We start from the raw sequence: 27,590 nt of genomic DNA, 5'->3' as shown, positions 1-27,590 counted from the left end.
GGGAGTTGACACAGTTACTTTTTGCTGATGATACTGTGCTTTTGGGAGATTCTGAAAAGAAGTTGCAAAGGTTAGTGGATGAGTTTGGGAGGGTGTATCAAAGAAGAAAGTTGAAAGTGAACATAGGTAAGAGTAATGTGATGAGGGTATCAAATGAGTAAGGTAAAGAATAATTGCATATCACATTGGAGGGAGAGAGTATGGAAGAAGTGAATATGTTTGGAGATTTTGAGAGTAGACTTGTCAGCAGATGGGTTTATGAAGGATGAGGTAAACCATAGAATTGGTGAAGGAAAATAGGTGGGTGGTGCATTGGAGTATCTGTGGAAACAAAGAACATTATCCATGGAAGCAAAGAAGGGAATGTTATGAGAGTATAGTGGTACCAACACTTATATGGGTGTGAAGCGTGGGTTGTGAATCCTGCAGCAAGGAGGAGGTTGGAGGCAGTGGAGATGTCAAGTTTAAGGGCAATGTGTGGTGTAAATATTGTGCAGAGAATTCGTAGTGTGGAAATAAGGAGGAGGTGCAGAGTTACTAAAAGTATTATTCAGAGGGCTGAGTGGTTGTTCAGATGGTCTGAGAGGATGGAGAAAAATAGGATGACTTTGAGGGTGCATAAATCTGTAGTGGAGGAGAGGAGGGGGAGGGATCATCCCGGGAAAAGATGGAGGGAGAGGGTAAAAGAGGTTTTGTGTACAAGGGGCTTGGATACACAGCAGGCATGTGTAAGCATGCTAGATAGGAGTGAATAGACACAAATGGGTTTTGGAACTTGATGAGCTATTGGAGTGTCAGCAGGGTAATATTTTGTGAAGGGATTCAGGGAGACCGGTTAGTCAGAATGCATCCTGGAGATGGGAAGTACAATGCCTACACTTTAAAGGAGGGGTTTGGGATGTTTGCTGTTTGGAGTGACATCTGAACTGTCATATTTGTGTGCCTCTGCAATGACAGTGATTATGTGTGAATGATGGTGAAAGAGTCTATTTCTTTTTAGGGTCACCCTGCCTTGGTGGGAGATGGCCAGCGTGTTAAAAAAAAAAAAAAAAAAATTAAATATATATATATATATATATATATATATATATATATATATATATATATATATATATATATATATATATATATATATATATATATATATATATAATACACATACATATGTTGTGCTGAATAGGTAAAACTTGCAATTTTGGCTTAAATAGCAACGTTCTTCTTGCCGAATAAGGCAAGCGAAAATTTGTGTATACAATAATTTTGCAAAAATCATTCTAAACCTAACAAAAAAATATATTTCATTGTGTTTATTAAATTACTGTAAACTTATCTAAAATATATTTAGTTGGATTAGGCTAAATTAAATTGCACTCATTATAATAAGGTTATGTAAGTTTTCTAAGGTTCTTTTGGTACAAAATTATTAATTTTTACATTAACAGAAATGAAAAAATATATATTTAAACATATAAGAGAAAATTTTAGAAAGGACTTAATTTTAAAGGAGTTCTTGCTAATTGACCAGTTTTACCTATTCGGCACGACATATATGTACACACACTCTTGTATATACATACATACATACACACACATGCACACATATAATATAGATTCATTTATTTTAGAGCAACCCGCATTCAATAATACACAAACATATTTTTGGTCTACTAGAGACCCTTCCTCCTCTGTCACTGCTAAACTAGTTGAGAGGATGCCCTTATATATGCAGAGATGTTAGGTGCACAGTGAAACAGCAGCAGCTAAGCCAGCCTTCTGGCCCACACCAACCATGTATTTTGATACTAAGTACAGAAAATCATAAAGTTAATTTTAATGATGCTAAAGTTCTGATTGGATGTAACAACACACAGAAGAGGAAGCTTAAGGAATAAGTCATTATTATTATTAACTATTGTTATTATTATTGTTATTATTATTAACTATTGTGCTAATTTCAACACTATGAATGAGAATGTTGAATCTTTATTGAATACTATTCTTCTCAAATTTGACAAGCTGTTAAGGAAGATAAATGGCCAACGAAAATGTTAAGTCAGAGGCCTCCATAAATATTATGTTTGACCATCCATCCCTTGTGCAGCTGATTTTAATTGTAGTACTAAAGGAAATGGGGGAAAAGTACTCATTTACTATAGTTAGCAAAATTAACAGTTTGGGTAACCTTAATATTGGTTGGAAAAATACTAAACATTGGTTGTGTTCTCAAGAAACCTGCTTGGTGTAGGTCAGTATGCTTTACTTGGTGCGAGTCAGTAAGATCTACTTGGTGTGGGTCAGTATGCTCTGCTTGGTGTGGGTCATTATGCTTTGCTTGGTGGGTCAGTATGATCTGCTTGGTATGGGTTAGTATGATCTGCTTGGTGGGTCAGTATGATCTGCTTGGTGTGGGTCACTATGCTATGCTTGGTGGGGGTCAGTATGCTCTACTTGGTGGGTCAGTATGCTCTGCTTGGTGTAAGTCAGATTGCTCTGCTTGGTGGGTCAGTATCATCTGCTTGGTGTGGGTCAGTATCATCTGCTTGGTGTGGGTCAGTATCATCTGCTTGGTGAGTCAATATGATTTGCTTGGCGTGGGTCAGTATGCTTTGCTTGGTGTGGGTCAGTATGCTCTGCTTGGTGTGGGTCAGTATGCTTTGCTTGGTGTGGGTCGGTATGCTCTGCTTGGTGTGGGTCAGTATGATTTGCTTGGTGTGGGTCAGTATGCTCTGCTTGGTGGGTCAGTATGATTTGCTTGGTGTGGGTCAGTATGCTCTGCTTGGTGTGGGTCAGTATGCTCTGCTTGGTGTGGGTCAGTATGCTCTGCTTAATGTGGGTCATTATGCTCTGCTTGGTGTGGGTCAATATGCTCTGCTTGGTGTGGGTCAGTATGCTCTGCTTAATGTGGGTCAATATGCTCTGCTTGGTGTGGGTCAATATGCTCTGCTTGGTGTGGGTCAGTATGCTCTGCTTGGTGTGGATCAGTATGCTTTGCTTGGTGTAAGTCAGTATGCTCTGCTTGGTGTGGGTCAATATGCTTTGCTTGGTGTAGGTCAGTATGCTCTGCTTGGTGTAGGTCAGTATGCTCTGCTTGGTGTAGGTCAGTATGCTCTGCTTGGTGTAGGTCAGTATGCTCTGCTTGGTGTGGGTCAGTATGCTCTGCTTGGTGTGGGTCAGTATGCTCTGCTTGGTGTAGGTCAGTATGCTCTGCTTGGTGTGGGTCAGTATGCTCTGCTTGGTGTAGGTCAATAGGTTCTGCTTGGTGTGGGTCAGTATGCTCTGCTTGGTGTGGGCCAGTACGCTCTGCTTGGTGGGTCAGTATGCTCTGCTTGGTGTGGGTCAATATGCTCTACTTGGTGTGTATCAGTATGCTCTGCTTGGTGTAGGTCAGTATGCTCTGCTTGGTGGGTCAGTATGATCTGCTTGGTGGGTCAGTAGGCTCTGCTTGATGGGTATGATCTGCTTGTTGTGGGTCAGTATGCTCTGCTTTGTGTGGATCAGTATGCTCTGCGTGGTGGGTCAGTATGATCTGCTTGGTGTGAGTTAGCATGCTCTGCTTGGTGTGAGTCAGTATGCTCTGCTTGGTGTGGGTCAGTATGCTCTGCTTGATGTGGGTCAGTAGGCTCTGCTTGGTGGGTCAGTATGATCTACTTGGTGGGTCATTATGATCTGCTTGGTGGGTCAGTATGATCTGCTTGGTGGGTCACTATGATCTGCTTGGTGTGGGTCAGTAGGCTCTGCTTGGTGGGTCAGTATAATCTGCTTGGTATGGGTCACTATGATCTGCTTGGTGGGTCAGTATGATCTGCTTGGTGTGGGTCAGTATGATCTGCTTGGTGTGGGTCAGTAGGCTCTGCTTGGTGGGTCAGTATGATCTGCTTGGTGGGTCAGTAGGCTCTGCTCAGTGGGTCAGTAGGCTTTGCTTGTTGGTTCAGTAGGCTTTGCTTGTTGGGTCAGTAGGCTCTGTTTGGTGGGTCAGTAAGCTGGCTTCAGTACTCCATCATTCATGTGCACCTCACATGTTTGCATATATAAGTGTATCCTCTCAGTCAGTTTACCAGTACATGAGAATGCTCTCTAGTAGACTGAAAATGTATATGTTACTTCTGAACTGTTGAATGGGGGGGAATAACTCAAATGTACAATATTTCCCATATGATTAGTGTGTAATACAATGGTGACTGAGTGGTTGTGTTTTCTTCTCTGGGTCACCCTGCCTTGGTGAAAGAGGTTTGTGTGTGTGTGTGTGTGTGTGTGTGTGTGTGTGTGTGTGTGTGTGTGTGTGTGTGTGTGTGTGTGTGTGTGTGTGTGCACGTGTGCACGTGTGTGCGTGTGCATGTGTGCGTGTGTGTGCATGTGTGTGTGTGCGTGCGCACGTATGTGTGTGTGTGTGTGTGTGTATGTATGCATGTGTGAGTGCGTGTGTGTGAATGTTTGTGTGTGCATGTGTGTGTGCATGCATGTGGGTGTGTGTACGTGAAAACAAACTCTGTAAAAAACATACATGCTCACTTCTCGAGCCATGTTTGCATTGATCTTTTAAAAATTTAGTTTTTACAGAGTTGATTATACAGATATACAATACCATACATTCATATATAAGGAAAGAATTTGATGTAGTAAATGAAGACTCTAACAATAATTCTACTGCTAATTCTGTACATGATCAACTTTAAATCAATATCACATGTACTTTGGTAAGTATGGTTTAGCCGTAAGAACTAAAATCCATACAGAATTATGATATAAATTTACACAAAGTTAAGCAAAGTTTTAAATGCAGATCATCCTATAATGATACTTATATTGTTCGATAAAGATTAAGTTTCATACCTAAGTGAACCATGAGGTAAGTACAATATGAACAATCCTTTAATTTTTTTTATTCTTTAACATAGATTGGTTAGTTGGTTGTCGTGTATTCTAAGTATTAATGTAAATATCTAATTAAACAATAATGGGATGATTATAATATGATGGGTTGAAGTTGGTCTTTCAGATCTATGTAACAGATATGCATGTACTGTAATATGCACATTACACACTGGTCTGTTTATACAAAAACACCAGACTGGTTATAACCAAACTGTTCTCCTGCAAGTATATAAAAATATATAATTAAATTATGTCACTGTCCTATTCAATAATTTTATCAAATTAAACCTGTTCTACAATTAATATTAGTACAGTATATAATTTATTTTATTGGATGGGAAATATAAACAAGACCCTAAAAAAAAAATAAATGGAAAACTCTGGGAGCTTGCTGTTGGGAAACAGATTTTTTTTTCCACAAATTGAAGAAATAATTTAGTGATACTAACATGGTAAAATATATTTTATGAAATCTGATTAGAGCTAAAAGTTACATCATAACATTAAATAAAAAGACTAGTTGAGAAAATTTTTATTTTGAAAGAAGTGCTGAAGGTGCAAAGGAAAATTGTATTTTGACTGCTGAATGAAAGGTTTCATCCCGGTAAATAATCCCTAATAAAATGGGAAAATTTTTATAAAACATGTATCAAGTTAAAAGTTAGGAAACATTTATGAAGGAAGCAATGATGCATTATGGCAGGTTGGATATGAGGTGTTGCCAATGGCAAGGGTGTACTCATCATTTGAACTTTGGTAAACAGTAAGTTAGAACACTATCAGGAGAGGAGGGGGGGGTGAAGGGCCTTGATGCTGCTGAACGACTCGGTCCAAAAAGCCAGAGCTGCTTTACCCTTTCTTTTTTTTTTTTAAACCAAACCTTCTTATCTCTCATTCCCCAAGCACTGTATAACCCCAATGGGTTTAGCACCACCTACGTGAGTACATATATGTGAACCCTTGATTTAACGGATTAATGGGGAAAGCAGGTAGCTGGTAGTGGCGATTGTAGTGGTTAGATAAGATAGTTTTACCATGATCATGACAATAATGAACAATTTTGTAAACAACGGACTTTGTCTGTTGTTCCCAAACCAACTCGTCCAGTAGATATTATTTTAAAATTCTTAAGTTTCTTAAATCGAGGGTTTAATGCTAGTAATACAATGTAAAAATAATAAAAAATATATTGAAGAATGCTTTTTTTTACATAAATACTGTTAAAATGTTTTAAATCAATTTTTACCATAGTTAAGGTGTTATGTCATCCCTCACTATCTGCAGTCTCTCTCATGGGTCCAATCATTCAAGGAATTTTTGTGTTGATAAATTTAATAAACAGTGAATAAATTTAATAAACAGTGAATAAATTTATTGAACAATGTGGGATATGACTTTAAGATAACTAAGGATTGAAGATTGTTATGAAATGAAAAAGTTTAAGGTAATCAGAAAGATACATGGATTAATAATCTCAGAATAAAAGTACAGTTTCTTTCATTATTTGAAGCAGTGCTCAATTATCCACATGGATTGAACTCTACTTGCTTTTTAATAATAATTTCATAGTTTCAGAACAATAATCTAAATTAATTACATAACTGAGATGGACAGTAACACAAGATTGAGTTATGAGCAGAAGTGATATTAATAACCGGAATCAATTCTTCATAACTACCTGATAAGATAAAAGAGAGCATTTAAAAAAGATTATCTTAATGGAAGCATAAGAATGAAGCCCAATGGCTTTGAGTAATCAGTGAATGCCCAGTTATAACATTTAATAAATCATTAAATATTTAAACTGTTCTTCAGACAGGCTGAAGCTATACATATATCTAATATATTTTTAACTAAAAATATTTTTTTTATAGTTACATTTTTAATTCTTAATAATATACTGCATATAAAATTTGATATACATATATATGTGTGTGTATGTATGTATGTATGTATGTATGTATGCATGCATGCATGCATGCATATATTTATATATATATATATATATATATATATATATATATATATATATATATATATATATATATATATATATATATACATACATACATACATACATACATATATACCTGTGTATAATTATTTACATATGGTACAGTAAATATAGTAATCTGGAATATAAAATGTGGAGGGATGTGATGAACCATTGCAGGGCACTAATTTGAAACTAGGAGACAAGATCAAGAGTTTATGTTTTAATGCTCTCTATACAAGGATGATGCTGTATATACATCAGATACTGTACATGTGTGAAAGCTGCACTCAGCTACAGTACAGTACTGTAGAACTCAAAAACGGCCAAGTTCATTTATAATTGTACATATATGTGAATACAAAACTAATATCGGACGGTTGTACCCGTGTTGATAATGTAGCAATAAAAAGTTCAAATAGTCATATTTATTACTTATAATTATGCATTCATATCTCAAACATGAGATTCACAGGATGCTCTACAAATGAGCAGTTTAAAGCCATATTTTTTTTTCAGTCTATGACAATTTTTCAACTGTTTTAATGCAGGCAACTTTGTCACTGTCACAGACAACATCACATTGTTAATAGTTAAGGAGTAATGCATATGCTCAGCCGGGATGCAGTCATTGCCCTCTGGCATAGGGCCAAGGTCTGGTGAGGCACGACTGGGTGGATTCACTGCCTTTCTGGCACAGGCCTAAAATTTGTTGACGCAGGACTGAGGTAGAGTCACTAAGCCAAAGTGAGCATGAGCCTTTTGGGTCATGGTATTGAGTGTGCAGACACTGCCCAGCACTCAGATCTTGGGAAAAAATGGATAAGGCACGTACTCTGACATTACATGGCAGGACTTTTCAAGATGTTTCTCAAGGTGTGCTTTCTGTTTGAAACCTCGGCCACACTGTTGACACTTAAATGGTCTCTCTCCAGTATGAGTTCTTAGATGCACTTGTAAATTTGACTTTCTTTTCTTAGGGAATTTCTTACCACAGATGGGGCAGGGTAGAATCTCCTCAATATTAACATTGCTATCTTGTGGCCAAAGTGGTCCTGGTGGTAGCAGCATGGAGCCAGAGATTGGAGGAGTTGGATGGTGAGGGGGCATGCTGCCATGACTTTGAGGGCTCAGCATAGATGAGTCCTCCCTTTTCAACTTGGATGACTTTGATGACAAGTCCTTCTGAAACAAGGGGAGATTTGGATCAGACACTTTCCCACAGTATGATAAAAAATTCCTCATGCATCCCAACAGCAAGGAATATAATTTCGTATGACCTTCACCACTTGTCCCATGCCTTTAAGCCAAGACTTAATACCATAACCACTAAGATTATGTTAGATTTTACAATGATCTACAAATTTTTCACTTAAAATGGAGTCAAATTGGAAAATATATGGCTTGGATATAAGACATGGCTCAACATATGTATATTTTTATAAAGCAGCCATTTAATAATCTATAAATATACTAGGACTATATATAAAAGCAAGATAATGTTCATCACATGGGGAAACGTAAACAAATATCAAGAAATTAAAAATTAATAATGTTAGAAGAAAATATCCCTGCCAAAGGTAACATTTAACTGTATACATACAAATATATACCTATAATGGCATGTACACATGTATACAGACTATATAGTATTCAACTTTTTCCAAGGGCCTTTTTTAGAGATATTGTATACAGTACTATGTATTTATTTACATTATCTCACAAAGAAAATACAGAACTGTTTTTTACACTGTGAAAATAGACTTTGATAAGGTCCATAATATTACAAGCAAATTCCAAAACTATAATTAACTATTTTCTTTGCGAGTTATTTTAATATACATATACACATATGTATGCTTGCATGTTTGTATCCTTTGTTCTGTATAGTATGCAGTGCCTATATAGTTTGTGCACTGTGTGTGTATAAGTAAATACATGTGGTTATAACTGAGCACAGTATTGTCAGTCTTTCAAGTCTAGAGTCAAGGCTTGGCAATTTGGAATTCGTATGTCTTTAATAATGGCTGACATCAGTAAAAGAAAGGAATATATGCAACTAACCAGTAATAAAACTGAATGAAATCCACTGCATATAATCAAAAAATAAATTATTTATTTCAGCTCTAAGTTTTCCCATGTCTTTCCTAAGAAAATCCATATTAAGTATTGTCTTTTGGTCAATTAATCTGACTGTACAAAATAAGCAATGTATTTAACAGTTTTCTAAAAAGCATGAGTAAAAATGTCTTTTTTTTCTTTTTACAAGGATTCTCTACTAAAAAAACACTCAGGTTTTCATTCATTTATTGTGCACTTCTTACAGTTACGTCATTATCAAATAAATTATGATTATACATACAAACTTGTAAGTGTTTGTGACCAAGTTGTGATGCACTGCAAATTAAGTATTTAGTACGATTTATTCAAATAAACCTGTACTGTACTCTAAAATAATGACTTTGGTGATTAAGTAGATTAAGCCACAAATCCAACATATACATATTTTGAGAATAAAATTTGAGACTAAAGTTTATTAAAGCAATATTATAGAATATGTAAAATAATACAGCACTTATAAAATTTACACTGTATACAAGAAGTTCCTCAAAAAACTCCTTCACACATCAACCTTACAAGCAGTGTAAACAGTTGAAACTATAAGTGACACAAAGAGTTTTGACATCACAACATTAAAATTTAAGTCATTATGCATTTAAGGCATACGGTGTGTTTAGAATAACAATGTCCCTGATTTGATTTGCTTGTAAGGAGTATAAGTCATATGTTCCATGCTTATAAAATACACAGTCTACCACTTCAAACACTGCACCCCCTAGCTCTTGTCCTGTTGTTTTTCAGTCCAGCTCACTTGGTGAACATTGCGCACATGGTGGTAGAGTGTGCCTGTTTGAGCAAAGCTCTTGCCACACACATGACATTTATATGGTCGCTCACCGGTGTGTGTCCGTCTGTGCTCTATTAAGTACTGATTCAAAGTGAATCTTTTTCCGCAAAGATCACATATGTAAGGTTTAAAGTTTATGTGGCTGCGGTAGTGCCGCCTGAGAGAGCCCAGTACTTTGAATTCCTTCTGGCAGATAGGACATTTCAGCCCATGGCCCAGCAGCTGCTCGCTAAGGACAAGAGGAGGTGGGTGACCCTGCAACAAGAGAGAGTGGCACTTTAGTAGCTTGTCTGGGCCAGCAGACAGTGGGCTCCTCAGCCAAGCTGGGCTCTGGCACACCCTGGCTAACCACTGGCACCTGACTACTAGCCTATTAGGTACATTTTTTCTTTTATAGCCAATTCTACAACATGAAGTGCCACAATATTTCACCATAGCTGGTAGGGCAGCAATCTGACCTAGCCAACTTCATGCTGGTGTCATCCATATCCACAACACCTATTCAAAACAATGAGTGACAACAGAGGGAACACTAAACTGCAGCAGCAGCATTGTATGGGGTAGGCAGAGAGGGCATATTTTTAACTTCCATACACCCAAAAGATCTGGTAATGCCTCATATTCTGCATGGAATACTTTTCCATGATCTGCACACCAAATTTAAGCTCCAGTTTTTTCTATATAAATAAATATTGCTTGCTTTTATTTTGATACCAAAAACTTTTATAACTCATATTAATGCTTTTATTAAAGTCAGAAAACTGTATTTTGTATGTGAGCTTTTTATGTATTAATTAATGATTAACAGAGTCTTGTGGCTTTAAGTTACAAAGTGGCTGAACTTGTTGCATAGTGAAGCATATGTAGGCCTACTAATATTTTGCTAAGAACCTGCATTCAGAGTAAAATATATGTAGGCCTACTGATACTGCGTTTTGAATGCTAATAAACTGGTATTAATGAACATTCTAACAATGAAATTTGCAATACACAAACTATAAAATGAATACAGTACACTACATGTTTTTGCCTTGTTTAACTGGTACAGAATAAATATGTACCCTCAACTCTGGCAGTGTGTTAACTTATTAATAATAGTATAATGGGGGTTTTAAATACTAAAAAAAAAAAGCCTTGCAAGGAAGTAATTAAATGTAAAAGAATGGCAATAAGAAATACACATGTACTGCAGGAGATAAAGGTCATAAAATAGTTGCTGGAAGCACATTAGTAAAAGCAAGAGTCAAGGAGGTGTATATTATGATAGAAAACTTAATATTTTTAATGAGAACCAGTATTATATTATGTGATAATGTAGTGTATTAATTTTAAGTAGTGAAATTTAGGAATATCCCAGTGTTTATTCTGACTTTTCAGGTACTCTTGCATTGCCAGGTTATACTTATATTGGAAAATGCAAATACTTAGCCAAATACATAGCAAAAATGGGCACTGTTGGTAATTACTGTACAGTACTTGATTAATTTTATTAGTAAAACACAATAAGTCTTAATGTCATACATAAATTATTTATTCCATTGATTCTGTTAATATTCTCATGAGCAAGGCTAGTCATGTCATAATTCACTGAAAACAATAACAACAAAATTGTTAAATACAGTACTGTACTAATAATTATCATAAGAGTAAAGAAAAAATTACCCAAGCCAGCAATATGGTTAAACAGTCCTATTAGCCAGAGAAAGTATAAAAGTCCATGATCATCAAACTTTATATTAACTTAATCCTGAATGAATAATGTACAATACTGTATTTATATTTGTATCTTTTATACAATACAGTATTTTAATTGTGATGTTACAATAATCATGATACTGTACTTTAATCATTACCACAGTACCTACCAGATTTTTTGTTATAATAATTTTTGCTCTGTTATACTGTCCAGTGACCATGAAAGCATGACAGTTTATGAAATATCATATACATAATGAAAAACATGTGTTTAAAAACAATTTAAGATTTTTTTCAACATTTTTTAACCCCCTCCCAAATTGAAATTCTGGCTTAAGCCTCCAGACAGAAATCCTGGTTATGCCACTGACTATTTTAAACTGTTAACTGATTTGTTTAAAAGCTGTGTTTACATGAGAAATGTCAAACCCTGAAAGCAGCTTGATATGGTTTAATATAAAAGAAAAACTCACACATAAATGGCTTCCAAGAGGAGGTTGTATGCTTACATCTACTGGAAATTTAAAAAAAAAAATGACAAATTATTAATAGAATAGGTATTTATATACAAGTAGTGTTTAAGCATACACACACAAGCACAATAATCAGCAAATCTTCGTATGTTCACTAGGTCACCGTAAGTTTATTAGCATTTTCACAATCAAAGAATACCATGTTTCTAGGTATGTGCAAGGGACCTCTCTATTGTTTTACTAGTTGCCTAAATATTGCACAACAAAAATGCAATTAAAGGAAAAAATACTGAATAATATTTTAAACAGTCAGAGCTGACAGAAAATTAGTATACAGCAACAGCCAATCACAAACTTCCTTATGCACCATCCAATCATTTGAGTGAGCGTCTCACCTGCTTGCCCCAGACTCTGGCACTTTCGTCTCCATTTAGACTGACTCACTGTTTCCTGAAATCCTGTTATTTCTGTATTGAGTGCATTTCTAAATTTCATATGTTTGGCTGTCTCACATAAAAAACAGCATTTTTAATCCTTAGAAAAAAATTACCAAAATCTCATTTTCAAACCAATGAATGTGTATCTTTGACAATGGAAACCAAGATTTCATTCTGGCTGCCAAAAATCATTTTGCACATATCCTGCTGTGTGACAATGTCTCACAAACCAAAAAGTGAATTTTCAGTTTGATGAACACTGCCATCTGCTGCCCAGAGTTAAAGATATGAATAGACCATAAGCATTCTTCAACTGAACACCCACTCACAAATAAGTTTGTTGCTTTATAATAATTAAAATACCCTGCACTCTTGTTTTTAACAATAATGTGGGATTTGTTTGCAATAGTCAAAAGCATGTCTAATAAATAAATATAAAAGTATAAAGAAAGAAGAAAAATATAAATATATAAAAATTATAATTTTTAACATACTGACCATCTCCCACACACACACACCCATCCCTTGCTTCATGCAATACATATGTTCCTGGCCAATGGTGCACAGAGCAAAATTGCATAAAGTGAACGCATTATAACATGTAACTGATAAAGACATGTTCTCAGATTCTGCCACTTCCATATAGTATTATTTTTTGTTACTTAGTTTTTTACAGCATGCATTCATATTTTGTGTATTTTTATGCCATGTATGACAATCTCAGATTGGTCAAGAGCTGTAGATTTATTATTTATATCATGTTAGAGTGTGAGGTGCTGGCTCACTAGGAAAGAAGAGGAATGCCGCTGGTGAGGCATGGTGGTGGGTGGGTAGTTTGGGAGCCATGGAAAGAGGCCCCAGCCCTGGCTGAGGAAAAAAGACAGGAAGGTGAGTTGGCTGGGACCCCAGAGGGGTCCTGGACTGGTGCTTGCATCACCCACTGCTTCCTTCACTTCTTCAGTGTTAGTAAAGGTGGGAGAGAACAGGGGCTCAAGAGTCTTGGATGTGTTTAGTGGGCGAGGTGCATGACATGACACAACAGCATCTCTTACTCACCACTGCCTTCAACACACTACATTAGTTTAGATATTTAATGTGATATTGCTTAAATATCAAGTGGTGCTGTATTTGACCAATCACATATGAAAGAAAAAGCTGAGCAGCCACACTCTTCAATTGCAATTTTTTTTTTATAGAAATAGGGTTGCTGCATACAGTAGGGCCCCACTTATATGGCAGGTTAGGTTCCAGGCTACCGCCTTAAAGCGCAACGCCATTTCCTTTCCACTTATAAATGCCAGACAACAAGTTTACACAAATTATATAAAGTTATTAATAGAACTAAGGCATTAAAAAACACAATAAAAAGTAAAATACACACACAGTACACCCATTACTTACCTTAAAATATTTGAAGTCTTAATGTAGGGTGATAGGTGAGTCGTATTTATTTGTAGGAAGTCAGGTGTGGGAAGTATGGTAACCAGCCAGGGCAGCCCACCCCACCCCACCCACACGTAATATACAACATTTAACCCCTAACCTGTCCAAGCGTTGATTTATGTTTGCTCGCATAGCACTCCGAATGTAGATCTTTTTTTTTTTACACGCTTTCAAATAGGGAAAAATCAAGGTCGGAGTGCTACACGTACATGTAAACGCAGATCTACGTTTGGACAGTTTAAGGGTTAATGAGTCTTAGATCAATAAAATACATACACAGTACATTCATTAATTACCTTAAAATATGTATTTGTAGTCTTAATGTAGGGTGAGAAGTGAGTCATATTTATTTGTAGGAAGTAAGGTGTGGGGAGTATGGTAGCCAGCCAAGGCAGTCCACCCTACCTACATGTAAACAAATAGACATCTCTGCTTTTGGTTAATACACATTCATTCCCATGTCTGTGAATCTTATACCATAATACAAACACTTTACATGATGTACAAGATGTCTCCATGTTGATACAGTAGAATAAATAAAGTGGGACACTCCCATTCTCATGTAATACCATTTTTAGAAGAAATGATGCTCTGAGTGAAGGAATACGAAAGTAATACAGTGGACCCCCGCATAACGATCACCTCCGAATGCGACCAATTATGTAAGTGTATTTATGTAAGTGCGTTTGTACGTGTATGTTTGGGGGTCTGAAATGGACTAATCTACTTCACAATATTCCTTATGGGAACAAATTCGGTCAGTACTGGCACCTGAACATACTTCTGGAGTGAAAAAATATCGTTAACCGGGGGTCCACTGTAATTTTCTAGCTACCCCCCAGTAATATTATATAGTGAACACATTTTCTCTGGTGTTGGACTAGAGAAAACTTTATTCTTGCCGTCCCTCCTACAAGTCGCCTGGCTACCATATCTCATATTTATGTTAATTTATTCTACTGTGGGGTGTATTTATCATGTTTATATGTTACGTAGAGTGTTTATTATATAATTTTGAAAAAAAAAAATATAGATGGATTAATGGAAATATCTATATTAACATAATATACAACACTTAATGCGCCCAAGAGATTATTATTATTATTAATATGGTGACCAGAGTAGAGAGACTCTTAATGATTTTAATGTGTACCTGCACGACAGCAGTGTGTAAGTATATTTAGGTACAGGTACACATAAGCATAATTATCAGAGTACATATAAAATATGTAATAACTTTAAAACACTTGAAATTTTGGAAAGTTTCCAGACATAATAGAGAGAGGTGCTTACAGAAAATGTAAACAAACCAGGTGAGGTGCACCATATAAGAAAGACAGGTTGCCATGTAGCGAGTTTTGGTCATAATTTGAAATTGCCGTATTAGCGGAATGCCATAAGGCAAAACGCCGTAAAGTGGAGCCCTACTGTATATGTGAAGCCACATGAGATGTGCATGTGCACACACACACACAAATAACTAACACAAAACAGGCATTTTTCTATTGACAAATAGTGATTAACAGTAAACTGCTGATTAAGACATGATCTGTTATGATGTTTTTGCTATATGATGGTTGAATAATTGTGACATTTTCTTGATCAAATTCCATGAAGTTCATTTATGGTGGTTCAACTGTAGGGGGGAAATAAAAAGCAGCACAGGAACTTTCCCCTCCATTTCACAAACAGCCAGCAGCCAGCCTATAAGTCAGGCCACTGCCTTTGCAGGGAAGGCCTACTTGCACATAATGTATACAACTTCTCACATCTTAGTGCTCCATGCATAAGCATCCCATATCATACTCAGCTACATGTTAGTGAACTGATTTTTTATCTTATCATCATAGCTTATGTCTCAAAAGTAAGCATGGTACCCAAGAGGAATGTGCATGATGCTGGAAGTGGTAAGAAGTTTAACCCTTTTAGTGGCCATCACATAGAACTACATCATTGATGCCAAGGGTCCTTGTCTAGTTCTGCACCATGAGCTCAGCTCACTCAGGTAAGCTGTGAGTGGTAAATTTTGGCCTAGATATGAGAGAATAGGTCTGTGTGGTGAGTGCGCACAGTATATAAAAAAAATTGCGCCACATGCGGTGCATGATGGGAAAAGCAAAGTTTGTATATGGTTTAACCCCTTCAGGGTCCAAGGCCAAAATCTGAAGTGGTGCTCCAGTGTCCAAGAAATTTTGAAAAAAAAAAAAAGATTTTTTTTCTTACAGAATTAAAGAGTACATTTTTGTGAAGGTAATATGACAAAAAAAAAAAATTCTGATCAGTACTTACTGAGATACAGTGCCGAGAAGTTGACCCAAAATGACCTGGTGGCGGCAACATCGACGATTTCCACATACGCTCATTACTTTATTTAACGTTTTTTGTAGTTTTTTTTCTATTTTTTTTTTCTTTTCCTACTAACATTTGGGGCCTCAGAGACCAATACTGTATATATATAAACTCACTGTATTGAACACAATAACTGCACTAAAGTTATCATATTATTGTTTACCACTTTTGTTTATTACAATAAACATGCACAAATCTTGTATAATTCTAATGTTCTATCATATATTTACATATTTACAATCACTGGACATGGTTTTAGAACTGCTGGAGCTTGTGGAACTCCTTGAAACAAGGCACCATGCACAGAGGCACCTTACATTCCTCACACATAAACCGAGTGTCTTTGCGTCTTTGTTGCCGTCATTTTGTTTGTGCACAGACAACACATCTCTTCTGAGCAAATTTCTTTTGAGTTGAAGGAAGCTGTATTATGAAATGATCACCTTCCCTCCTCAAACGCTTGGGTATATTCTCAGGAATTCGAGGACCTTGTTGTATAGCAGGTGCTGTTACCTGGTACTTCATTACGAGTTGTCTGACAACAGACAAACAAAATTCACCATACAGAGGTCTGTTGCCAGTCTTCATCTGGTACATATTATATGCATTGAGCATTGAAATGTCCATGAGATGGAAGAAAAGTTTCATGTACCACTTGTAACTTTTACGAACACAATCAACAAAGCCAATCTGCATGTCATTTGTCAACCAAGCGCATGTTTTGTGTATAATCAATCACTGACACTGGTTTTCGAATACGTTCATTAGTCACTCGATCAACTTTGCCACTGTCTTGCATTTCGTTACGGTGAATGGTTGTCAACAATGTGACATCTCGTTTGTCATGCCACCGTAATGCCATGATGTCATTGGCAGTAAACACCTGGACGTCATCACCATGAGCACCTGCGTTGAGCCTGGGCATACGTTTACGATTAGAATGCACTGTGTCACACACATCTGTCTTGTTCACTAGCAAGAAATCACTGAGTAAAGGGCTTGTGTACCAGTTATCGGTATACAATGTATGCCCCTTACCAAGATAAGGTGCCATCATGCTTCTCACTACGTCACCTGAGATACCCAATAACATCTTGGTATCTTTCAATGTTTTACTTCCCGTGTATACAACAATATCCAATACCAGGCCACTGTCACAGTCACAGAGTACAAACAGTTTTATACCAAAGCGTTTCCTGTTGCTCGGTATATACTGCTTGAATGACAGCCTACCTTTGAACAAAATCAAAGACTCATCAATTACAAGATTCTTGAATGGATAAAAGTACATGCTGAACTTTTGTTTGAGATACATAAAAACATTTCTAATCTTGTATAACCTGTCACTTCTGTTAGGCCCGGTTTTGTCAGAGAAGTGCAACATACGTAACAGTAAGATAAACCTGTTCACTGGGATGATTTCACTGAAGACCGGGGTAGAAATTAGCCGATCTGTGGACCAGTATGCTTTTATATTATGCTTATAGACATGAGACATAAGCATTATTGTTGCAAAAAGCAAATACATTTCTGCAACAGTCGTCTCTTTCCACCGGTGTAGTCTTGACTGTGGTGATATCATCGTATTTGCCATGGTGTACTCAAAATACTTGTTACTTTCCCTGACAATAGTTTCCATCAAGGGCTGGTCAAAGAATATTTCAAAAAATTCCAGTTCATTGGCCGTGTTTCCAAGGGAACAAGTAGGTAGAATTCCACTTTGAGAGTCATCAAAGTGGTGGGGCTTGGGAACAAAATTGGGATTTTGCTGCCAATCCCAGATACAGTTTGCTGGTGGATACTGGGCATCATAGGTTGGTTGTGCGGGTAGTTGTGGTGGGCTGGTGGCTGACGCTCCGCTTTGTCCTTGAACTGCGGAGTCAGCAGCGTGGGTCCCAGCCTGGGCTGGTGAGTCACACATGGCCGTGGCACTACTATCACCACTACCACCATCTACTGATGCCTGTGGTCTATCCATGCCAAGTGTAGCCACATCATCCTCACTTTCACTGTCTATTCCTGGTGTAGGGCCACGGGATGTACTCCAGGATGTACTCCGTCCCCTGGGCACTGCATAGGGTACACTACCCAAGCGCATGCGGCGGCGTACATACCGATGCTTCACTGGTGAATATGTTTCCTCACTATCGCTACTCGAATGATCGTCAAGAGCAATAAAATCACAATCCACATCACTATCATCATCATTACTGAAGTCAGAGGCCTGGCCACGCGAAAATAATAGTTTTCTCTTGCGTTGAGGTACAACTGACCGTGACTGAGGAGTGCCCACACCAGAGGTAGAAGGTTGAGGATTGTCAGGATTTTCTGCGCTATTATCGATATCCTGGTCATTCCTTTCGGTCACTAACTGATCAAAGCCAAAGAATTCGTCTTCATTTCCACTTCCATCAGTGTCAGAACTATCAGACAGGAAGAGGAGAGTCCCAGTTTTCCTTGGAGTGAGAGCTGCCTTGCGACGAGGCATGGTGAACAAGGGTAACTGAGCTGGCGTTCCCACAATGCTATGCGGGCGCCTAATTTTTTGTTTATGGTGCACATCCACCACGCAGACCCGTTCTCTCACATGTAGGATTATGAGCGTTTTTGCGCTAAATTTGACGGCACTAGAATTCTGGCATAGATCTACGGTTTGGACACTGAACGTGAAGCCATAGATCTACAGGACAGACCCTGAAAGGGTTAAAATAGCAACTGAGATGTTTTCTCAGATGGTTTTTGTGGTTTCATTGGCTGTGTCTTAGTAACATTTAATAGAATGGAATACATACCACTGAAACAGAAATAATTTTCATTAGTTTCAGGAATGAAAGTAGCTAGAAAATAAGCTCAAAGTAGCAGAAATATTCAATTTTTGCTGATTTTCCTGAGGACAGGTAAGCCCCCCCTCCATACACTCCCAGTCTGCTTTATGGGCTTTTAATTATTATTTTTGTGTGATTAATAAATCAAACTGGAAGGTTAGTGTAATACGGAAGATGCCTGGGGAAATGACTGATTAACAGAGGAAATATTTCTTTAGTGTCAGGAATGTCTACACTGTTTATTCTGGACTCTTTAACTGATTTTTTAATTCTGAGGAAAATTGGCCAAATTACCAACTTCTATGAATTGTATAGGATAGCTGAAATAGCTGAATGGGTTGTTTCTTGTACTAGAGTAATAGAACCGAAAGCCTACTAGCAAAATAGCCAAGAATTTGTTCGACTGGAGCAACAGAATTGGTTTAACCCTTTCACTTTGTCCCATAATATTATGGCTTGTAAGCCAGTGTCGGCCCAGTAATATTATGCCAAAATTCTGGTGGGAAAAAGCTGGTAGGCACACATGTGAGAGAATGGGTCTGTGTGCTCAGTGTACGCAGTATGAAAAAAAATCTGGGAGGCCGCAGTGCATTGTGGGAGTGCCAATTCAGTATGCCTTGTTCACCATGCCTAGTGGTAAGGAATACACGTACCTCACTCCTCGGCAAATTTGGGACTCTTTTCTTCCCAAGTGATAGTTCTAACGCATATAGAAGTGTCAGTGAAGATGAATTTCATGGTTTTGAGGAGTTTGTGACTGAAAGCAATGCCCAGGATACCAGATACTGATAGTGAAAAGGGAAGACAGCGTGAATGGTGGGGAAGGCAGCATGGATGGTGGGGAAGATGGTGTGGGTAGGGAAGACAGCATGGGTGGTTGGGAAGATGGCGTGTAAGTTTATTTAGGTATACATGAATACAGTTACATAGATTATTATACATAGCAGCATGTGTAGAGAACCTAAGATAACCCAAACTAACCCCACTAGCATGGGTAGTGGGGAAGACTGTGTGGGTGTGGGGAAGGCAGCGTGGATTTGTGTAAACAAGTTTTATAAACAATAATGATAATATGTGTGCGGTTATTGTGTTATATACGAGTGGATATATATACATACATTATGCATTATATTGGTCTCACAGGCCACAAAAGTTACTGGAAAAAATAAAATGTTACAAAAGAAAAGAAAAAATAGAATAAAAGTAAAAATAATATTACTGAGTGAGCAGCAGTCGCCGATGTTGCCGTAAGCGGTTCACTTTGTCAACTTCACGCCTCTATATCTCAGTAACTACTGATAGCAAAATTTTTTTTTTCAACACTGAGAACAAGTTTGTGAGCAGGGCTCTCGACAGTGAAAGAGTCAAAGTGAGCAAAATCGCCAATGCATAAATTATGCCAAGACTGCTAACTTTACATCTGTGTAATTCTTTTAAGTTATCTATCAAATTTCATTCTTTTGGTCACATTACCCTCAGAAAATGATTCTTTACTATTTCAGAAGAAAATAATAATAATAAAAAAAGTAGACACCGAGAGCAATATTAACCCTTTGACTGTCGAAAGGCCCAATCCTGAAGTGTCTCCTGGTGTCGCAAAATATTCGAATAAAAAAAATATTTTTTCTTATGAAAATGTTAAGATTACTTTTCTGATTGTTTTAGTCCCAAAAAAAAATTTTCCCATCAGTACTTACCGAGATATAGAGCCCTGAAGTTTGCTGAAATTGATCTGCGAGCGGCAACAGCGGCGACTGCTGCTCACCCGGTAAACTTTGATTTACTTGTATTCGATGGTTTCTTGTTTTTTTCACTATTTTATTTTTTCACATAACATTTGTGGCCTGTGAGACCAAATTATTGTGCAATGGTCAAATATACACTCGTTGAATGTAACACAATTATAACAAAAACACTCGTACCATTATAATGTTGCTAAAACTTGTTTACACAAACAATGTAAACAAATGTTTATTACGATTGTTTTATAATATATATGCATATGTACAATCACTGGACACTTTTCTAGAACTGCTGCAGCTTGTGGAATTCTTTGAAACATGGGTATAAGCACAATGGTGTCTTACACTCCTCACACATAAAACGAGTGTCTCTGCGTTTTTGTGGGCGTTTTGTGGTATGTCCACAGACAAAACACCTCTTCTGAGCATTTTTCTTGGCAGTAGTAGCAGGCAGTGGTATGGGGTAGTGATCACCAGGCCTCAGACGAGAGGACATGTGTTGATAATTTTGTGGGCGCTGGTCTATTGCAGGTGTTGTTTCTTGGTACTTGAATATTATTTGTCTGATGACTGACAAACAAAATTCACCATATTTGGGTTTGTTCTTGGTCTTCAACTTATATATATTATAAGCATTCAGCATGGAAATGTCAAGAAGATGGAAAAACAGTTTTATGTACCACTTATAACTCTTGCAAACACAGTCAGCAAACCCAATCTGCATGTCACATTTGTCCACTAAGCGCATATTGAAGTTGTAATCCATCACAGCTGCAGGTTTTACAATGGGTTCATTGGTCTCTCTATTCTGCTTGCAAGTGTCTACCATTTCGTGTCGGTGAACTGATGTCAGCAGTGTGACATCACGTTTGTCATGCCACCGAAATGCCATGATGTCATTGGCAACAAACACCTGCACTGTTTATGATTTCTACGCACTGTGCCACACACATCTGCCATGTTCACTCGCAAGAAATCACTGAGTATAGGGCTTGTGTGCCAGTTGTCAGTATATAAAATATGCCCCTTACCATCATTGTTCTAACCACATCACCAGAGATACCCAGTAACTTTCTGGTATCTTCCATTGTTTTACTGCCAGTGTACACAATTATATCCAAAACCAGACCACTTTTGCAATCACACAGAACAAATAACTTTATACCAAAGCGTTTCCTCTTGCTTGGTATATACTGCTTGAATGAGAGTCTTCCTTTGAACAAAATCAAAGACTCATCAATAACAAGCTTCCTGAAGGGATAAAAATACATACAGCACTTTTGTTTCGGGTACATAAACACACGTCTGATCTTATATAACCTGTCGCTTCTGTCAGGCCTGGTTTTGTCTGAAAAGTGTAACATACATAACAGTAACACAAATCTATTCACTGGTATAATGTCACTGAAAGCAGGGGTTGAAATCAGGCGGTCTGTCGCCCAGTATGTGTTGACACTATGCTTATACACATGTGGCATAAGCATTATTGTGGCAAAGAACAGATACATCTCTGCCACAGTTGTGTCCTTCCACTGGTGTAGGCGTGATCTTGGTGACAATAGTGTTTGCCATGGTGTACTCATAGTATGTATTGCTTTCCCTGACAATAATGTCCATCAGGGGTTCATCGAAGAACAACTGAAAGCATTCCAGTTCAGTGGGATTGTTCCCAAGTGTACATGATGGCCGTATTCCACTTTGTCCTCCATCAAAGTCATGGGGATTGGGAACAAACTCGTCATCTTGCTGCCAATCCCAGATGCGGTCAGCTGGTGCGTTCTGGATATTGTAATGTGGTTGTGGGAGTGTGGGGTCGGGTGAGGCTGATTGTAGTTGTGCAGAGTCAGCAGCGTGGGTAGTAGCGTGGCAAGCTGCTGGTGTCACATGACTCATGCCACCATCACTATCACCACCACCGCCTGCTGCCTCACTTGCATCATTGATACCCATCGTAACAATATCGTCATCTTCACTATCAGGACGTGGTGTAGAGCCATGGGATGTGCTCCGAGATGTAACCCTTCCTCTTGGAAGAGCATATGGCACACTACCAGACCGCATGCGACGTCGTATATGCTGCCGCTTCACTGGGGAATATTCACCCTCACTGTCACAACTAGAACTGCTTTCAATAACCTTGAAATCACTATCACTATCAATTGCACTGCTCACATGTGAGTCTTGTGCACGGGCAAATAGTTTCCTCTTTCGTCCTGGTACAGGTGAACATGAACGAGCCAGCCCAGCACCAGAGGTGGAAGGTTGTGGGTCATCTGGGTTTTCATCACTAATTATGTGATATCCTGGGTAATTTTTTCGGTCACACCCGCTTCAAAACCAGGGAATTCACTTTCACTGACACTATCATCACTGTTTGAGCTATCACTTGGGAACAAAAGACCTCCAATCCGCCGAGGAGTGAGGAACTTCTTACCGCGAGGCATGGTGAAAATGGACTACCAAGATGGTGTTCCCACAATGCACCGCTGAGTCCCAGATTTTTTTCACAGGGTGCACACCGACCACTGAGACCCATTCTCTCTCGTGTAGGCCTACCAGCCCTCTCCCGCTTGATTTGAAGGCGCTAGAATTTATGCGTATAGATACGTCAAACACGGTATCTCCCATGACGTATATATACGACCGCGAAAGTCAAAGGGTTAATTTTGGGGACCTGGACAGTAAAAGGGATGTTATGAAGAAAATTAACATATTAGATAAAGTGGTGCATGTGTGGTGGAAATGACACGAGTGTATGGTCTCAATGAAGCATCAGTTCATTCAATTAAAAGAAATGAGGCAAATATACAAGCTTGTGCAATAAGTAACCCAGGTTGTGACTGCCTGAAAAGAATGACACATACATAAAAACTAAATAAGACAGAAAAGTTGAGTGAAAAAAAAAAAATTGGGTTTTCACTCTTAATAAGAGGAAAAAGCCTTAGAATACTATAAAACAGTGAGTAAAGACCTGAACAAGAGTGCATATTTATTAAAGTCTGGTTCAACAAGTTCAAGATGCACAACCACCCACATTCTACACATTACAAAAAACAAAAGGTATCCAAATCAGTTGGCATCCTTTTCATGTTACTATTCATCTCATACATTATACTACTCTCTAATCTATCCCTACCTCACCTATGTTATTTGTGCCTGGGGATCCACCACAGCAAATCACCTTAAGCCAATAACATAAGAAAATGCAGAAGTACAAATTATCACCCAGACTATTGCCAGACAACACACTACCTCACTCTTCAAAGACCTAAACCTACTTAAAATAAAAAAAATTCATTCATACTACATATACAGGACAATAAATTCTAATATTAATCCCACCCTGAAACTCTTTTGATAGTTGCAACAGAACTCATAGGTATAATACTAGACACAAAAATCTCTATGATATTCCCCCTGTCCGTCATAATCTTTGTAAAAATTCAAATGTGCATAAAACAACCCAAAATCTGGACCTTTCTACCTGAAAACTCCACTGTCTCTCTCTCTCTGCTCACTGCTTCAAAGATATTAAAAAACACCTTTCCCTAATGTGATCTTAACAATTACCATATTTTACGGAGTCAAAGACGCTATTTTTTTCCAAAAAATGTCAAAAATTTACCCAACGTCTTGGAGGCCAAAGGTAAGTTGCTCACAGGCCTCAACCTAAGTCTAAAGAAGTGTTTCAATATCAGACAGTAATCTAAGCTCCTATATATGACCAAATAATGAATTGTTTAAACTATTTTATATAAAATAATGAATAAATAATAAAATTAATCATAAAAATACGTTGGTGCTTAACACTACACGGTTAAGATAAACCAGTCAATGAAGTTCGATGGACTACAATGGAATCGGATGGACTATGGGTAGTATCATTAGGCTAATTCACCTGTTACCATCAAACCATCCAGTAACAATATTTTTACTTACCTCAAATGATTCTGATATTAAGGGATTATCATCAGATATAAAAAGCAAAAGTAAAATCACGGTATGTTAAAAGGGGTTCAAATAACGATACATACAGGTATATGGTAGTGATACATAAAAGCCACCATTTGCACACTGTATGTTTGTTTTGGCTGTGTTGCAGCACAACTCTTATTAAGTAGTAAAATCGATAAACTTTAAAACATAAACATGAAATATTTTTAAAACACATGGAAAAACATCACACATCATTATTTAGTCCTAGCCGCAGACATATCTACTTGGACGCATCAAGACAGTGAGTTGAAAGAGGACATGGCCAGTCACAACAAGAAACGGCAGCACATACTGAGGAAGAGATGCATAATACAGTGGACCCCCGGTTAACGATATTTTTTCATTCCAGAAGTATGTTCAGGTGCCAGTACTGACCGAATTTGTTCCCATAAGGAATATTGTGAAGTAGATTAGTCCATTTCAGACCCCCAAACATACACATACAAATGCACTTACATAAATACACTTGCATAATTGGTCGCATTGGGAGGTGATCGTTAAGCGGGGGTCCACTGTATATTATTTTTGTAACTAATAATGCAAGTGCATTTTTTAGTGCTGTTTCACGTCAGAGTTGGCAAGGACACCAACTCTGACATCCTCGACTCTGGAGTGTCTTGTTCGCCATAAAATTTGGCAATTATGCTGAACAATTCTTTCAACCTGTATTGTCCTTGTCCTTGTTTATCATTCCTTCAACTCATGAACCTAGCTTCATCCACAATATCACTATTTATACTTTTTTTATTGAATTACTAAATACCTCTAATATTTTAAAAAATATGTATTCTTATTCTCATTTACAGTGGTCCCTCGTTGTTCGTAATTAATCCGTTCCTTGAGTCGTTACTATAAACGAAATTTACTTTACTGTGATGAACCCAAACTCCTCGAAAATTAGGTTATCCAAGTTTGGAGGATGAGCAGGTGCATTGTCCATACTAGCATGCACTTGAGATCCAATTTCTTTTCCAGGAGATACTCCTTCACACTAGGGCCAAACACTTCATTGAACCACTCGACGAAAATTTCCCTCGTGACCCATGCCTTACTATTAGATTTCCAAAACACACACAATTTACTCTTCATAACATTGTTTTTCCTGAACACTCTGGGATTTTCAGAATGGTACACTAGTAATGGCTTCACTTTGAAATCCCCACTAGCATTAGCGCAGAACATTAGCGTCAGCCTGTCTTTCATAGGCTTATGTCCTGGCACTGCCTTTTCCTCTTGTGTAATGAAGGTCCTCTTTGGCATTTTCTTCCAAAAGAGGCCTGTTTCGTCACAATTGAACACTTGTTCAGGTTTCAGTCCTTCACTGTTTATGTACTCCTGGAATTCATGCACATATTTTTCAGCCGCCTTGTGGTCCGAACTGGCAGTCTCACCATGCCTTATCACACTGTGTATCCCAGTACGGTTCTTAAATCTCTCAAACCAGCCTTTGCTGGCCTTAAATTCACTCACTTCACCACTATTTGCAGGCAATTTCTTTACCAAATCTTCATGCAACTGCCTAGCCTTTTCACAAATAAACGAAGTCATAAGAGTATCTCCTGCTAATTGTTTCTCATTTATCCACACCAATAATAATTTCTCAACCTCTTCCAGTACTGGTGATCTCATTTTTGTCAGCATAGTTACTCCCTTTGCAACAACAGCATCCTTTATTTCATTTTTCTTGGCCACTATGGAACATAAGGTTGTGTAGGGTTTCTTATACATCCTGGACAGTTCGGCCACACTTGTACCACTTTCATATTGTTCAATGATGGTTTTCTTAAATTCAATCGTATTTCTCACCTTCTTTACCACAGGCTTGGCACTAGGAGCTTTCTTTGGAGCCATGGTAGCTTATTTAGTACTTGCAAGCACTAAAATAAATGGAATATTATGAAATATTTCGCTGGAGCACGCGAGGGGACCTTCGCTCACTGGTAAACAATTGCAGACTGGCTGCCGCCCTGGCTCACGCCGTGCGTACGCGTCCCGGACGAACTACGACTCACGAGTCAACCTATGAAAAGCAAGTCCATGTTTATATGAAAATACCCCTATGATTGGCGAATTTTACGATTGCCGGGAACTACGAAAAGCGGGGGACCACCGTACTTGAAATCATGATTTATTGTTAAGGCTGCCAAAATGCTTTCTATAATAAGGGGCTTTCTGTAAAGTAGTAATGTCAATCACTCTTATTGTATAATATACTGTACTCAACTTTATAGAAATAAAGTTTATTTATTTGTTAAGTTTTCTAGTGCAAGTGCTTCACTGACCACACAGCTGCAGGAAATTTTGCTGCTGAACCACAGGAAATTATTTTGGAGAGTGGTTACGAGCCACAGCAAGTGTTTAATGTCATCAAGAACTTACATCAGTCAGCAAGAGAAAAGTGCACCAGGATTCAAGGAAGCAAAGGACTGCTTCAGCTTGCTCCCTTGTGGTAATGTGTCAGATTTTAAGTGTAATCCCATGGCTACTTACATCTCTAAGACTCTTCATGCTTTCAATGGTATAGATAAAAACCACCTTACCAGTTCTTTGAAGGTCAAACCAGTCAGCATGGATAACAGAGGAATTATTTATTAACTGGTTTAAACATCACTTTATTCCTTAAGTGACAACAGGACAATTTGTAACTTGCTATTGTTATCCAAATTTAAAATAAAAAATACCTAACAAATGTACTCATTCATAACTATGATCACTTACTCAGATTCCAGACATCACACATCCCAATATTTAAAAGTTTCAATTTACTGAACATACAAAAACTTCCATACTTACTATTTATTTATTTATTTATTAATTTGAACATGATACATAGAAGTACAAAGAAATTCAGTGGTTA

General features: G+C 37.7%; 1 protein-coding gene across 1 annotated transcript in view; it reads right to left on the bottom strand.

Annotated features, from left to right (window-relative positions):
* Positions 1–6,945: 6,945 nt before the first annotated feature.
* The window catches only part of LOC128695679 (protein bric-a-brac 1), a gene marked incomplete at its 5' end in the record, with an annotated part of 108,925 nt that continues 88,280 nt past the window's right edge, over positions 6,946–27,590 (bottom strand). The window contains 1 exon segment of the mRNA XM_053786488.2: positions 6,946–8,050. Within this exon segment, the coding sequence (XP_053642463.1) occupies positions 7,667–8,050 (384 nt within the window).

This window comes from Cherax quadricarinatus, chromosome 42 (genome assembly GCF_038502225.1).
Source record: "Cherax quadricarinatus isolate ZL_2023a chromosome 42, ASM3850222v1, whole genome shotgun sequence".
Taxonomy (NCBI): domain Eukaryota; kingdom Metazoa; phylum Arthropoda; class Malacostraca; order Decapoda; family Parastacidae; genus Cherax; species Cherax quadricarinatus.
Note: the sequence above shows the minus strand (reverse complement) of the source record. Positions and strands in the feature narration are given on the sequence as shown.